This window comes from Ochotona curzoniae, unplaced genomic scaffold (assembly GCF_017591425.1).
Source record: "Ochotona curzoniae isolate NIBS_2020 unplaced genomic scaffold, NIBS_Ocur_1.0 scaffold_4937, whole genome shotgun sequence".
In the NCBI taxonomy this organism is placed as follows: domain Eukaryota; kingdom Metazoa; phylum Chordata; class Mammalia; order Lagomorpha; family Ochotonidae; genus Ochotona; species Ochotona curzoniae.
Genome location: NW_024467126.1, coordinates 3,171,664 through 3,185,162, shown reverse-complemented (window position 1 = coordinate 3,185,162; position 13,499 = coordinate 3,171,664). Strand labels below are relative to the sequence as shown.

The window sequence follows — 13,499 nt, the reverse complement described above, 5'->3', positions numbered from 1 at the left end:
TTGGGGTTTTTTTTTGTTGTTGTTTTGTTTTGCTTTGTTTTTTTAAGTAAGATTTTATTTAGAAAAGCAACATGTCTGTTTGCTGGTTCACTCCACAGATATCTGCACTGACAGAACTGGGCCAGTGAGACCCAGGAGCCAGAGCTGCACTTAGGTCTCCCCTGAGAAGTCCCGGGGTCGTCCCGTGCTCTGCCAGACACTGGCGTAGGAATGCCGGCGTGAATTCCCCCGGCTCCTCGGCGCTAACGCTGGCGCTGCGCATGCTCTCCTTCAGCATTGCTCCACGGCTCTGGCCGGAAGCGCTGCCTTGGAACCATTGTGGTCAATTTTCCCTCATACAGCCCATTGATAATGTATTTTTGTTGTGTGCTACTAGCCAAATAATGTGCTTACTCAGTATTGACAAGTCATGAATTTTACAAACATAATTAAGAGAATTTTTAAGAGAAGTTGGTAAAGAAAAAAAAAGATGGTTTTGACTTAACTTGGCTCAGTGTGGGAACACAGTGGACCAGGAGGAGTGCTTGGTTAGACTGGCCCCCTGGGCTGGAGAGGACGCCTCAGACGGCGCAGGCCCAGGCTGCACTCGGTCACAGCCCGCGAGGCAGGGTGCCCCGTGTGGCCGAGCCCAGGGCGCAGCCCTCAGGCCCCTGGGCATCACTTGTTTTCTGGATTTGGGTATGGATTGGTTGAGCCTGTTTTGTGTTAGCAAGGCTATTTTTCATTCATTCTTCCTTTTTTAAACCTTGTAGCTTCTACACGAAAATCTTCAGTCGGTGTAAAAACGAGCAGCAAGAGCAGAGCGTTGACCAGGCAGTCGGCGTCGAGAATTCCAGCTCCTCCCAGTACTACCTCATCGAAGCTGACCCCCGGCAGTGATTCCAGGGCACCAAAGAGACTGAAGAAACCCGCCAGGCCTTTACTGTCAAAGATCAAACTAAGAAATCCCTGCAAGCGGCTGGAGCAGAAGAACACTTCGAGAAAGCTTGAGGTGGGCGACCTAGTACTTAAAGAGCCCAAAGTCGTTCTGTATAAAAATTTGCCCATTAAAAAAGAAAAGGAGCCAGAGGGACCAGCAGAGGTGACAGGTGCCAGCGGGTGCTTGACCAGGCACGCGGCACGGGAGCACAGACCAAGTCCTGGGAGAGGTGCTGGCACGCAGGGGGAAGGCTCGCCCTGCGCCTACACGACCAGGCGGTCGGTGCGGACGAGGACCAGTCTGAAGGAGGCCTCGGACAGCAAGTCGGAACCAAGCCCACTGGACAGCTGTGCCAGTAGTGAGGCCAAGCCTCAGGCAGACTGTGCCGAGCAGCCGGCAGAGCCACCCGGGGTGCCACAAGAAGAACCAGCTCCTGACATGGCACCAGAGGGCGAAGCCAGGTGTCACGGGAACCCTGACAGCCCATCCAAAAGAAAGTCGCGGCAGGGGAAGCTAGTGAGACCGTCGGGAAGTGCTGAGGAGTCCCCTCCCGTGCACAGTCCCCCTGACAGCGACAGTGTGCCCCTGGCTCCAGCGGAGCCACGGCCCGAGCAGGGCGAGTTCAACGGCCCCGCTGGCGTGCCTGCGAGTCACACGGCCTGCGCCTCCCCACCAGCCAGCTGCCCGGTTGTCACAGCAGACAGCTTCAAAGTCAAAGACAGCTTCAGAACTGCCAAGAGCAAGAAGAGGAGGCGGGCCACGCGGTACGACGCACAGCTGGTGCTGGAGGACAGCTCCGGCATCCCCAAGCTGACTCTGCGCCGGCGCCACGACAGCAGCAGCAAGGTGGCCGAGCAGGAGGGCGACGCAGTGAGCGCCTCTAAGCTCAGCATCAAGCTGAGCAAGGACCACGACAAGGACAGCAACCTCTACGTGGCCAAGCTCAACAACGGCTTCAGCTCGGGGTCCGGCAGCAGTTCGACAAAGCTCAAGATCCAGCTGAAGCGGGACGAAGACGGCAAGGGGCCCTACGCGGAGGGGCTGCATGAGAACGGGCTGTGCTGCAGCGACCCCCTGTCCCTGCTGGACCCCCGCGTGGAGGTGGACGACTACAGCCAGTGCGAGGACGAGAGCACTGAGGACGACTCCTCCTCCTGCGCCGAGGAAGAGGACGAGGAGGAGGAGGAGTTTGAAGACGACTTCATCCCTCTGCCGCCAGCCAAGCGCTTGAGGCTCATAGTCGGGAAAGACTCGATAGATATTGACATTTCCTCGAGGAGAAGGGAGGATCAGTCTTTAAGGCTAAACGCGTGAGCTGCTGGTCTGAGCGTGACCAGGGTGACGACCCTGAAGAGGTAGACATCCCAGCCGCGGGCTCCGTCACCCTGGAGGATGTGCAGCGGGCCGGCCCTGGCCAGCTCGGAGCTGCGCACATTTTCCGTACTTTTTCAAAAGCCTTCTATGTGCAATTCTGAATGGGTGGGAAAGCCCCAGTGTAAAATAAAGGCTCAAGCAAAATTGTACAGTGACAGCAACTTTCCGCACAGGACATTGGAAACAATAATGTGGCTACACAATTTTTTTTCTTTTAAGAGCGTCCGCTGACTGTGCTATATGACTAAACAGTAACTTAAATCATAGTAGGCTTTCTAGCGTATGCTCGATCACCAGCAGTGACCGGGGCTTCTGGGTTTCCTGGTTGGAGTCTGGTCAGTTTCACACTGTTTGGGGGGGCCCCTTTGTTAGTGTAGCAAGCCATTGGTTAGAAGTCATTGATTTCTTTAAAAACCAAAAAAGAAAACGAATTACCCACAGGACAACTTACCTGACCACACGCAGTGTGCTGGGATGAGTTTCAATGCAGCGTATTTATTGCTTGTCATGTAAATTAAAGACCTTGTATTTAACACTTTTCAATCCTTTTAGATAAAATTGTTCTTGGCAAGAATGATTGGTGCTTATTTTTTCAAAAATTTGCTGTGAACAATGTGACAACAAGCAACATTGACCTAATGAACTACAGCTGTCTTGATTTGGTTCTTTGAGTTTTCTGTTGCACTTGTAAAATGCTACAAGGAATATTAAAAAAAAAATCTATTCACTTTAACTTATAATAGTTTATGAAATAAAACCATAAGTCACAGCTTTTGTTCTGTGGTAACCTATAAAAATGTTTGTCTGAAATTCAATGTAAAGAAGTGAAAACAATGTATATGTTGTAAATATTTGTGTGTTGTGAGAAATTTTTGTCATAAGAAATTAAAAGAACTTACCAGGAAGGTTTTTAAGTTTAGAAATATTCATGCCAATAAAATAGGAAATTATAAATATATATAGTTTTAAGCACTGCATCAGTGGGAGTTCCTGGCTTATGTTAGTTTATTATGAAAATATCAACTTTTTTTTACTGTCTTATCAGACAAAAAGAAGAGTCAGATTTGTGGGTTTTGGTTTTGTTTGTTTTTTTGAAGCACTTTGAGAAATTTTAAGTAACTTAATGAGCAAATTTTGGCTACTACTTGTGTTCAACACCCAGCTCTCGTATCTCTGGCTTTATTTTACAAATCCTTGGATAAAGAATTTGGGAACATGAATCTGTAGAGAAGGTTGGACACCAGTGGCTCTCCTGATCGCCTGGACATGCAGGCATGAACTCTAGGTGCACCGCCTTCATCAGAGACCTTGGCCGGTCACCCACAGGGGCCGTGGGCAGCACCCTGGGGTCCAGCGTTGGAGCTCACTGATGGCTGCTGGCCACCTGGGGAGGGGAACCTTCCTTGGAGCTGGCTGTGTTGGCAGGCTCCAAACAAAGTCTAAGATTCAGAAACATTTTTGCAAGATTGTTCTGCCCCTGTGTGCCCGAAGGAGTGCCTTTGCAGCCTCCCTGGCGGTCAAGGTGCAAGATTCCTCAGGTATTCACTCCGGGTCGCGCGGTAGAGGCAGCCCCCCACACTCAGGCACCCCTTGCCCTGGCCTGGAGGTCACCCCATGAGGGAGGGCAGCCCTGGAGCACTTTACAGGCCGGGCTTTCTGCCTAGAAGTGAGCCCACACCAAGCCGGAGGGCAGCGGGCTGTCCCTCTCCCACGGTGGCCATGGCCACAGCCGCAGGCTCAGAGACTTAACCCTGCAACTGCTGGGAGAGCAACAAAAGCCGTTTCAGGAATTGTTGAGTCTTGAGGAAAAAAAACAACCCATTTCCCAATTTTCTCCATTTCTAATATCCGTAACTTATTCATGACGTTTGTTGTAGTGTTTCCGTGGCCTCCGTCTTGCAAGGCTGACCTTCCCGTGGTTGCAGAGCAGTGGCCTTGGGGTCGAAAGCGCCGTCTCCGGCCGCGGTGGACACCCTCTAGGGAAACCTCATTTCCGTTCTTAGTGGCGGGGGCCTCGCACCTGCCCGCCATCTGCTGTGTGACTTCCCCACGCGGACTGTGAAATCCACACTGTTGAGCAGTTTGGAAGAGGTTGGGTTCAATAAAACTTTCTGAGCTTGAGCTTATGCAATGATCAGTGAAGATTTTGACGTTGTAAAGAGTTAGACATGATCATAGAAATAATCTGTAAAGTATTCAACTTTCAATCATTTTTCAAATTACTGTTTTAAATTGTTTTTGCTGAGTTGTAATACTTTTGAGATACAATGTATTCCTTGTACTGAAAGAATGAAAAAGGACTTTTTGAGCATTTGAGGTAAGTTCTTTAACGTTTCATTAAAAACATTTTTTACAACTATTTTGTACATGCACCTGCAGTATTGAGGTTAATCATTTTAATAAATTCGGAAATTAAATTGGTGTGGCCGGTGTACACTGTGTGAGAGTTAAGGGGCACAGCAGGCCTTCCCCGCGAGTTCTCCAAACTTCACAGGCATCACCTGATGCCGCCCATCTTGCCAGGAGAGGGCAAGCAAACCCTCCCCTCTGGGACCTCAGGCGGAAGCCTGGCACCAGGAGCTCCAGCGTGGCAGCAGAAGGTTAGGGAATAGAGCAGTCGGGAGTGGAGCCTGTGCTCGGACCTGGCTACCAGCCTCACAAGCCACTGCTTGGCCTGCTCTGCTGCGGTACCAGACCCCAAAAGAGGGTATGAGTCCAGAAGGAGCATCAGGCTTGGCGGGCAGGCATTTGAATGGCCGGGCTAGAGGCAGCGGCCTCACCCCTTCCTTGTCTTGTCCTTTGCTTCTATCCATCACTAGGTTTACGGGCCCCCTGTAAAGGAAGACAGCTCAGGTGTGAGAAGCAGGCCTGACTGCATCCTGTGTCTGCCTGTCAGATTCCTGAGTTTCCTTGGGTGGAGGGTAGAATTTTTCTTTGGGCAGAACCCATCCTGCTGGGACTGTTGCATTAAGGGCAAGCAGAACTCAACTGACTATACCCAGACACCCCAGCTGTGGTCCCTGAACAGGCAGGTCTGCACCACAGCTGTAATATGGTTTCCCCATTTGCTGTTAGGGTTCACCCCGCAAATGAGTGCAGCAGTCAGGCCTGGGCAAAGCCTGGAGCTCCAGCCTGTTCTCCCACATGTGAGCAAGAACCCAAGGAGGAAAGCCGTTACTTCCCCCATTCCTTCACCCCCACAGAATGCTGCGAGTAGCAGGGAGCTGGGTCGGAAGCAGAGGAAGGGAGGGACTCTGCCCCAGGGACTGAGACGGCGAACAGGTGAGCATCCTGAGTCGGTGCAATGAGGTCTGTCCAACCACCTAAGGGGCTGAGGCGGTGTGCTTGAGATCACCTGGCTATGGCAGGTGCCAGAGCCAGCCACCGAGCGCATAGTCCAACTCCACCAGAGCAATTCTGCAAGTCTTGTTCCCTAAGCATCTCCCCAGGACGACCACAGGTATCACCGGCTCTTAGGCAGTTCCTAGGGCCTGGGAGAAGTTTGCTTAAGGCTCACAGTGCAGATAAGTGGGTTTGCCCACACCCGCTGGTCAAATACAGGGCGCCAGGCAAGTGAAGAGGAAACTGCGTGTTGGTACAGCCTGAGACGGCACGGCCTCCGTCTGGCCTCTGGGTGCACAGCGACAGCTGGAGAGGCCAGGCTTCCCTGCTGCCTGGCACGAGCACCCAGCCTCATTGCCCATGGTAGCTTGACACCATGTAAGTGAAGGACAGGCAATTAGCCCTGCCAGGGAGAAGTGTGGTTGTCCTAAAGAGCACAGCTGTGTGGCCAGCTGGTGGAGAGCAGGAAGACATCTGCGAGTCTGCAGCACTGCATCCCATATGTGTGTTCAAGCCCCAGCTGCTCCAGTTCCAATCCAGCTCCATGCTTACTGATCTGGGGAAGCAGCCTAGCCCAGTCCTGGAGGGTGATTTCTGCAAGGGGTGTTGAGCCAGTCTGGGAGGTTTGGAAGGAGGGTGGTGGGCGGAGCCCAGCCTGGGGTCCTGGTGAGACTGTGTGATGGGTGTACCCACTTTACAGGCAATTGTTTTGTTCTGGCATCCCCAGGCCTGGTCAATCGCCATCACCTCCTAACATGGCAGGCTCTCCCCTCCAAACCTGTGGAAGATGCTGCTTGTGTGTACCAGCCTGCCTGCAGTGGAGACTCAACACTGGTGTTTAATTCCCTCCTGAACTCTTAGCTCCAAAGCCCAGAAGGCCATTCCTGTCTTCACCTGAGCAAACCAGCCCCAGCCCAGGCCTACCCCTCTGTTCCCTCTCTCCTTCCCTCCCTGGGAGGCAGAGCTGGCAGGGCTAGGATGCTTACTGCACACGCGGGGACAGGGACAATGACTTGCCAGGGAACCTCCAGCCAACAGAAGATGGTGGTGGACCAGCAGTCAGGCCAAGACTGGAGCTGCTAGGCAAGGTGGCTGGAGCCCACCCCCACAGTGCCCGCCCGCATAGGCAGTGCCAGGCAACAACTCATGGGGTCTGAGTCAGCAGGCGGCCCCACCAGCTGTGTGATAAAGGGTGTTGGTTTGGCTGAGATCATTCACCCTAGGTTAACGTTCAACTTTGTGCAGCCCACGCCAGCAGCTTCAGCAAGGGGCAGAGAGGCCAGTAACTCCACCCCCACCCGCCTCCCTCACCCCTTCCAGCTCAGACAGGACTCCAGGAGAGCACCGTACAGGATGCTGGCATTGCAGGCCTAGCCTAACCCACTGTGCCACCTTGCTGGGCCCTGGTGCTCCAGTTCCCATCCAGCTTCCTGTTAGTGCACCTGCAGATGATGTCACACATGGAGCCACCCACGTGGGAGACCTGGGAGGCGCTCCTGGCTCCTGGCTCCTGGCTTTAGCTTAGCCTAGCCCTGGCTACTGCGGCCATTTGGGAAAGGAATCAGCAGATGGAAGGAATTTTTGTTTGTCCTCCTCTCTCTGTGTAGCTCTGCCTTTCAAACACATACATAAATCTTCAAAAAGAAAAAACCCAAGAATGGGACCAGTGTGGTGATCCAGCAGGTTAAGGCAGCACCTGCAACACTAGCCTCTCCTGTGAACATTTGCTGGAATCCTGGCTGCTCCGCTTCTGATGGCCTGGGAAAGCGGTGAAGGGCGCCTGAAAGTGCTTGGGCCCCTGCACCCGCGTGGGAGACCTGGAAGAAGCTCCTAGCTCTTGGCTTCAGCTTGGCCAAGCACATTTGGGCAGTTAACCAATGAATGAAAAATCTGTCTCCCTTTCTCTGTTAAGCTTGCCTTCAGGGCCCGGCACGGTGGTGCAAATGGTTAAGGTCCTCACCTTGCACGCCCAGGATCCCATATGGGTGCCGGTTCTAATCCCGGCAGCCCCACTTCCCATCCAGCTCCCTGCCTGTGGCCCGGGAAAGCAGTGGAGGACGGCCCAAAGCTTTGGGACCCTGCACCCGCGTGGGAGACCCGGAGGAGGCTCCTGGCTTCGGACAGGCATACGGCCGTTGTGCTCACTGGGGAGTGAATCATCGGACGGAAGATCTTCCTCTCTGTCTCTCCTCTCTGTATATCTGCCTTTCCAATAAAAATATAATAAAAATAAATCTTTTTTTAAAAAAAAAAGCTTGCCTTCAAACAAAGAAATCTAGGCCTGACACAATGGCTCAGTCAGTGGTTAAATCCTTGCCTTGCACGTGCCAGGATCCCAGGTGGGTGCCAATTCATGTCCTGACTGCTCCATTTCCCACCTAGCTCCCTACTGGGAGGATAGCGGAAGATGGCCCAGATTCTTGGGACCCAGATTCTTGAATTCACATAGGAGACCCAAAGGAATCTCCTGGCTCCTGGCTCAGCTTGGCTCATTTCAGCTCCAGCTATGATGGCCTTTTGGGAAGTGAACCAGCTGATGGACCATCTCTCTCTCTCCCTTTGTCTCTCCTCTCTCTCTAACAGCGTCTCAAACAAATATAAATCATTAGACATAAATAAAGAAGAAAGTAAGAGAAGGTACAGCTGTGGGCTCTGTCAGTGAGCAAAGAAAAGCGGAGGGGACAAAGTGACCAATGCCCCACACCAGGCGGCACCACCCCGGGGCCACTCCGGAGGCGCCAGGGCACTGGGTCAGACAGTGGTAAGTAAGGCAAAGGGCGATTGGCCACGTGGCTTCCAAAGGCCTCGGAGTCAGCTGGGTTGAGGAGGGCCACATTCCCTCAACCTGACCTTGGACTCCAGCCTTTCATGACTGCAGAGGACAGGCCACTGTGCCTGTCCAGCTTCAGCTAGATACGGAGAGCAGAGGGCCCGGGGGCGGGTGCCCTGCCCTGAGCCTTGCCTCGCTTTCTGCCCAGCAGCCCTTGGCCTTGTGTCAAAGGGCATTGATGTTTTAAAAAGCAGAGGAGAACTTCTGGAGCAGGTGTTTCACGGACAGTAGCTGAGACCCCAGCATCCCATTTGGGAGCACCTGGGCTCACTCCCCAGGTCTAGTCCCAAACCCAGCTTTCTATCAACATGCAACCTGGTGGGGATTGGCTTCAGGGTGGAGGTGGGGGGTCCAGATTTGGTGCTGCCCAGTTCTGGCTGTTGTGGAAATCTAGGGATTGAATCAGTAGGTGAGAGTTCTTTGTCTCTTTCTCTGCTGGGGTCTGTGTGATGGGTGTGGAAGACAGGAAAGTGTGAAGAGTATTGCTCCATTGCAGGCAGGGCTGCAAGGAACTTCCCGCTGTTTGGCAGGGCCGGGCAGATGTCTCTGCGACCACCTGAATGCAGCTCCACTGAGATTTCTGTTTATATTCTTTTTTATTTTTTTTATTTTTCTTTTATTGGAAAGGCGGATATACAGAGAGGAGAGACAGAGAGGAAGATCTTCTGTCTGATGATTCAATCCCCAAGTGAGTGCAACGGCCGATGCTATGCCGATCCGAAGCCAGGAGCCTCCTCCGGGTCTCCCACGCGGGAGGTCTTCCACGCGGGTGCAGGGTCCTAAAGCTTTGGGCCGTCCTCAACTGGTTTCCCGGGCTACAGGCAGGAAGCTGGATGGGAAGCGGGGCCGCTGGGATTAGAACCGGCGCCCATATGGGATCCTGGGCATGCAAGGTGAGGACCTTAACCACTGTGCCACCGAGCTGGGCCCTCACTGAGATTTCTGTAATCTATTTAGGCATTGTCTGCCTCTGCGGAGTTAATGTTTAATATCAATGTGAGCTTGGAAGCTGATGTTGCTGATACCGTTTTTAGCCAAAAAGCCTTTCATTATTGCTGTCACAGCTACATCCATTGACAATATGCTGATCAAGGGTGCTCACTCCCCCTTTGGTCCTATGCTAATCAAGGGTGTTCTGCCCCCAGCTGTAGTGGGAATCCATTCTTTCCCTCCTCTTTGATCTTTAGGTCCTGCCTTCCTCCCTTAGCTGACTCGAGACTAAGCTGTAGAATGAGGATTGTGGTAGGAATGTGTTCCTGATTGATACGCACCATCTATTGAGAACTTCCTAACCACGGTGCCAGGATGGATAACATCCTGCTTTAAGGTGAAACAAATGGCAGAATTATCCGTAGAAACACCCACTTGACCATGATGTAAAGAGTTTGAGCCAGATTTTGACTGGTTCTGTATAAATAAAGTGGACAGCTGTCTTGCATTGTCCACAATGATCATGGAATCCTAGCGGTCCGTCTCTCCCTCTCTTTGCGCCTCATCCACGCACCCTTCTCGAGATCCGAACTCAGTTGGAGCTGGACTCCGGCATTTCTCTGTGTCTCTGATTGTCAAGTTGATAATTAATGTAAAAAAAAAGGGGGGGGGGAGTGGACGACAATGTAGAGTGGGACTGCAGGATCTAGATTGGGATTGGACAGATCCAGGCATATATATATATATATATTTCTTTATCTTACTTGGAAAGTCAGAGTCACAGAGAGAGGAGGAGAGAGATTTTCCACCTGGTGGCTCACTCCCCAAAAAGTCACAAAGGCCAGAGCTGGCTCAGTCTGAACCCAGGAGCCAAGAGCCTCCTCCGGGTCTCCCACGCGGGTTCAGGTCCCAAGGCTTTACGTCATTCTCTACTGCTTTCCTGGGCAGCACTCACAAGTGCTGAGCACCTCCTCCCTGCAACATGACTGTTTCCACTCACAGGCTGCAGAGCACAGAGAAGGCATCCCGGCGAGTTTGCCTCCGTGAACCCAAAGGGTCGTACACCCCTTCCTGTCATCTCGTGGGCAGGTGGTCTTCCATGGGGGGATTCAGGAATGCTGCTTCTTCTGTCAGATCCTTCACCACTAGCAGGACACAAGGCGAGGGAGTAGGCAATGAGGCCCCCCAGAGACAGAAAGTGGCCTGCATCAGGTTACACAGGGCAGGGAGGTGGTGAGGGGTGGGGTGCTAGCTGCCTGCAGGGAGGACCAGGGAAGGTCTGGGGGGGCGGCTGGGCTCCAAGGAGACTTTGGCTGACGGAGGTGCTGACTGCCATGCTGAGAAAGTGCAGGACACTGCCCTGTAGGAAGGAAGACCCCCCGGTGAAGTCCCCAGAGTGAAAAGGCACCGGCTACAAGGCCCAGCCAGCAGCAAACCCAAAGGTAATCCACTGGGCAGCAGCGGGCAGCTCCCAGCTGGCCCAGGTGCCCGCAGCTGCCTGGCAGCAGAAACCGATAAAGCTAAATGTGTTTCTGGACTCTGTCTCCCCCGTCCAGGCCTGCGACCATGCTGGCCTCCATGGGCTACTTCCCACGCCACCCAAGTGTCCAGGGAGCAAGGTGACAGGCGCAGGTGCCATGTGGTTGACTGGCATGATCAATGTTGACCTTCGCCTTTTAACACTGGCTGCATGTCTTACTGTGCTTTTAAAATATATATTTGAAAGATGGAGCTAGAGAGAAGTTCTGCACGCAGGTTCACTCTCCTGAATGTTCGATGCTAGGCCAGGCTGCAGGCTGGGAGCTCCCTCTAGTTCTCCCACGTGGGTACAGGGCCCAAACACTTGGGCCGCCCTCCACTGCTTTCCCGGTTGCATTAGCAGGGAACTGAACTGGAAGTGTGGCAACAGGGACTGAACAGGTGCCCCATGAAAAGGACAGCACAGTGGGCAGTCCGACCAGGGCTCCCCCAGCAGGTGCCAGCAGTTTCCACCTGACTGGCCAGTAACAGGCACACACCCGGAGCAATCACATATCTGTACAACAGCTGATAAGAGGCTTGGAGGGGAGCTCAGGCGGGGAAGGTCCCCACCTCTGCAATCATTCATTTACTCATTCATCCAGCATTGGCGGCGCAAAGGCCCAAAGTTGAAACAGGGACTTGGGGAACTTGGGGGCGGCGAGATGGCCAAAGAGTGTGTGCAGGCTCAGGTCTGGGCTCTCGGACCATAGCAAGGCAAAGGACACAGGGGCAGCTTCCCCTGCCCTACCCTGCGTCATCCTCCTTGGTGGCCCTGGCCGCTCCAGGGCTAGGACAGCACTTTCTCCAGGGCCTTTGGAGGTGTGATTCAGAAAAGAATCCTGTTGGGCTGGATTCCTTCACCTCCAGTACTCAGGTTACCCCCACATTCCCTCCCCATACAGAAGGCTTGGGGGTGGGGGACGGTCTGGGCATTGTGCCCCAGGATCCACAGGGTCATCCAAATGTTAGGTGCCCCCCTGACAGTTGACCAACTTCACTCCTCTGTGCTCTGGGCCCCTCAGAATTGGCCTTTGGGGCTTCAGGTTGTCATAGAATATAGGTGTCATGCTGGAGGCTGCTTTGCCAATGCTACTCTTCCTATTTAAGCTTCATCCCTCTGTTTGCTGGAGAACAAAACCATCCTGCCAGGGCCCCACCCTGATCAGTTCCAGCAAGCGCTTCCAATGGAGCCACTCTTGAAGTCCTGTGGGCGCCGGTTCTAATCCCGGCAGCCCCGCTTCCCATCCAGCTCCCTGCTTGTGGCCTGGGAAAGCAGTAGAGGATGGCCAAACGCCTTGGGATCCTGCACCTGCGTGGGAGACCTGGAAGAAGAAGTTCCTGGCTTCTGGCTTCGGATCAGCTCAGCTCCTGTCATTGGGCAGTGATCAGCATCGGGCAGAAGCTCTTCCTCTCTGTCTCTCCTCCTCTCTATATATCTGACTTTGTAATACAAATAAATAAATATTAAAAAAAAAAATGTTCCAGAACTCCACGAAATGTGAAGGGCAGACCTGGTCTTGTAGCGGAAGGCGATGGATCAAGCCCCAAGTGGGTTCTCCCCAGGGCCTTGCCTCCTGTGCCTGTTGAGTGCAGGACACAGCCCCGGCTACTTCATTTCCTGTCCAGCCTCTTTGTAATGTGCCTGCAAAGGCAGAGGCTGTTGGCACGAAAAGTTGGGTCCCGCACAGATATCAGGGACCCACCCACTCAGGAGCCAGAAGCTTCCTTCACGTCTCCCCCTTAGTGCACAGAGCTTATAGAACATTTTTTTGTTTTGTCCCAGGAGAAAAGATTTTGTAACAGCGGGGGGGGGCGGTTGTTGATGGTGTGGCATATTGACTGAAGCTGCCACCTCCCGGCTGCTGTACTTCTGCTCTGGCTTCCTGCTAATGTGCCTGCAAAAGCATAGGAAGTTGGCTCCATTGCTTGGGTCCCTGCCACCCACATGCGAGACATGGCCGGAGTCCCTGGCTCCTGCCTGGCTTAACCTGGCCACTGTGGGCATTTGGGGAGTGAACTAGCAAATGGAAGATCTCTCTCTCTCTCACATAAATAAATCTTTTTTAAAAACTAAAATAGGGCCCGGCGCGGTGGCGCAAGTGGTTAAGGTCCTCGCCTTGCATGCCCAGGATCCCATATGGGCGCCGGTTCTAATCCCGGCAGCCCCGCTTCCCTTCCAGCTCCCTGTCTGTGGCCTGGGAAAGCAGTCGAGGACGGCCCAAAGCTTTGGGAACCTGCACCCGCGTGGGAGACCCGGAAGAGGCTCCTGGCTTCGGATCGGCATAGTATCGGCCCGTTGCGCTCACTTGGGGAGTGAATCATCGGACGGAAGATCTTCCTCTCTGTCTCTCCTCTCTGTATATCCGCCTTTCCAATGAAAAAATAATAAAAATAAATCTTTAAAAAAAAAAAAAACTAAAATAATTGGGCTGGCACAGTGACATGTCAGGCTAATCCTCCATCTGCAGTGTTGGCATCCCCTATAGCACCAGTTCAGTCCGGACTGCCTCACTTCTGATCTAGCTCTCTGCCTGCTGGGAAGCCAGCACAGAATGACTTTGGATCCCTGCACCCACGTGGGAG

At 53.1% G+C, this 13,499-nt stretch overlaps 1 protein-coding gene across 2 annotated transcripts in view; it reads left to right on the top strand.

Annotated features, from left to right (window-relative positions):
* KMT5B (lysine methyltransferase 5B) overlaps positions 1–4,710 on the top strand; it is a 62,346-nt gene extending 57,636 nt beyond the window's left edge. For both annotated transcript variants that reach the window (XM_040971074.1, XM_040971075.1), the window contains one exon: positions 753–4,710. In XM_040971074.1, the coding sequence (XP_040827008.1) occupies positions 753–2,233 (1,481 nt within the window). In that variant the 3' untranslated portion in view covers positions 2,234–4,710. The remainder of the gene's footprint in view (positions 1–752) is intronic.
* The last annotated feature ends 8,789 nt before the right edge of the window (positions 4,711–13,499 follow it).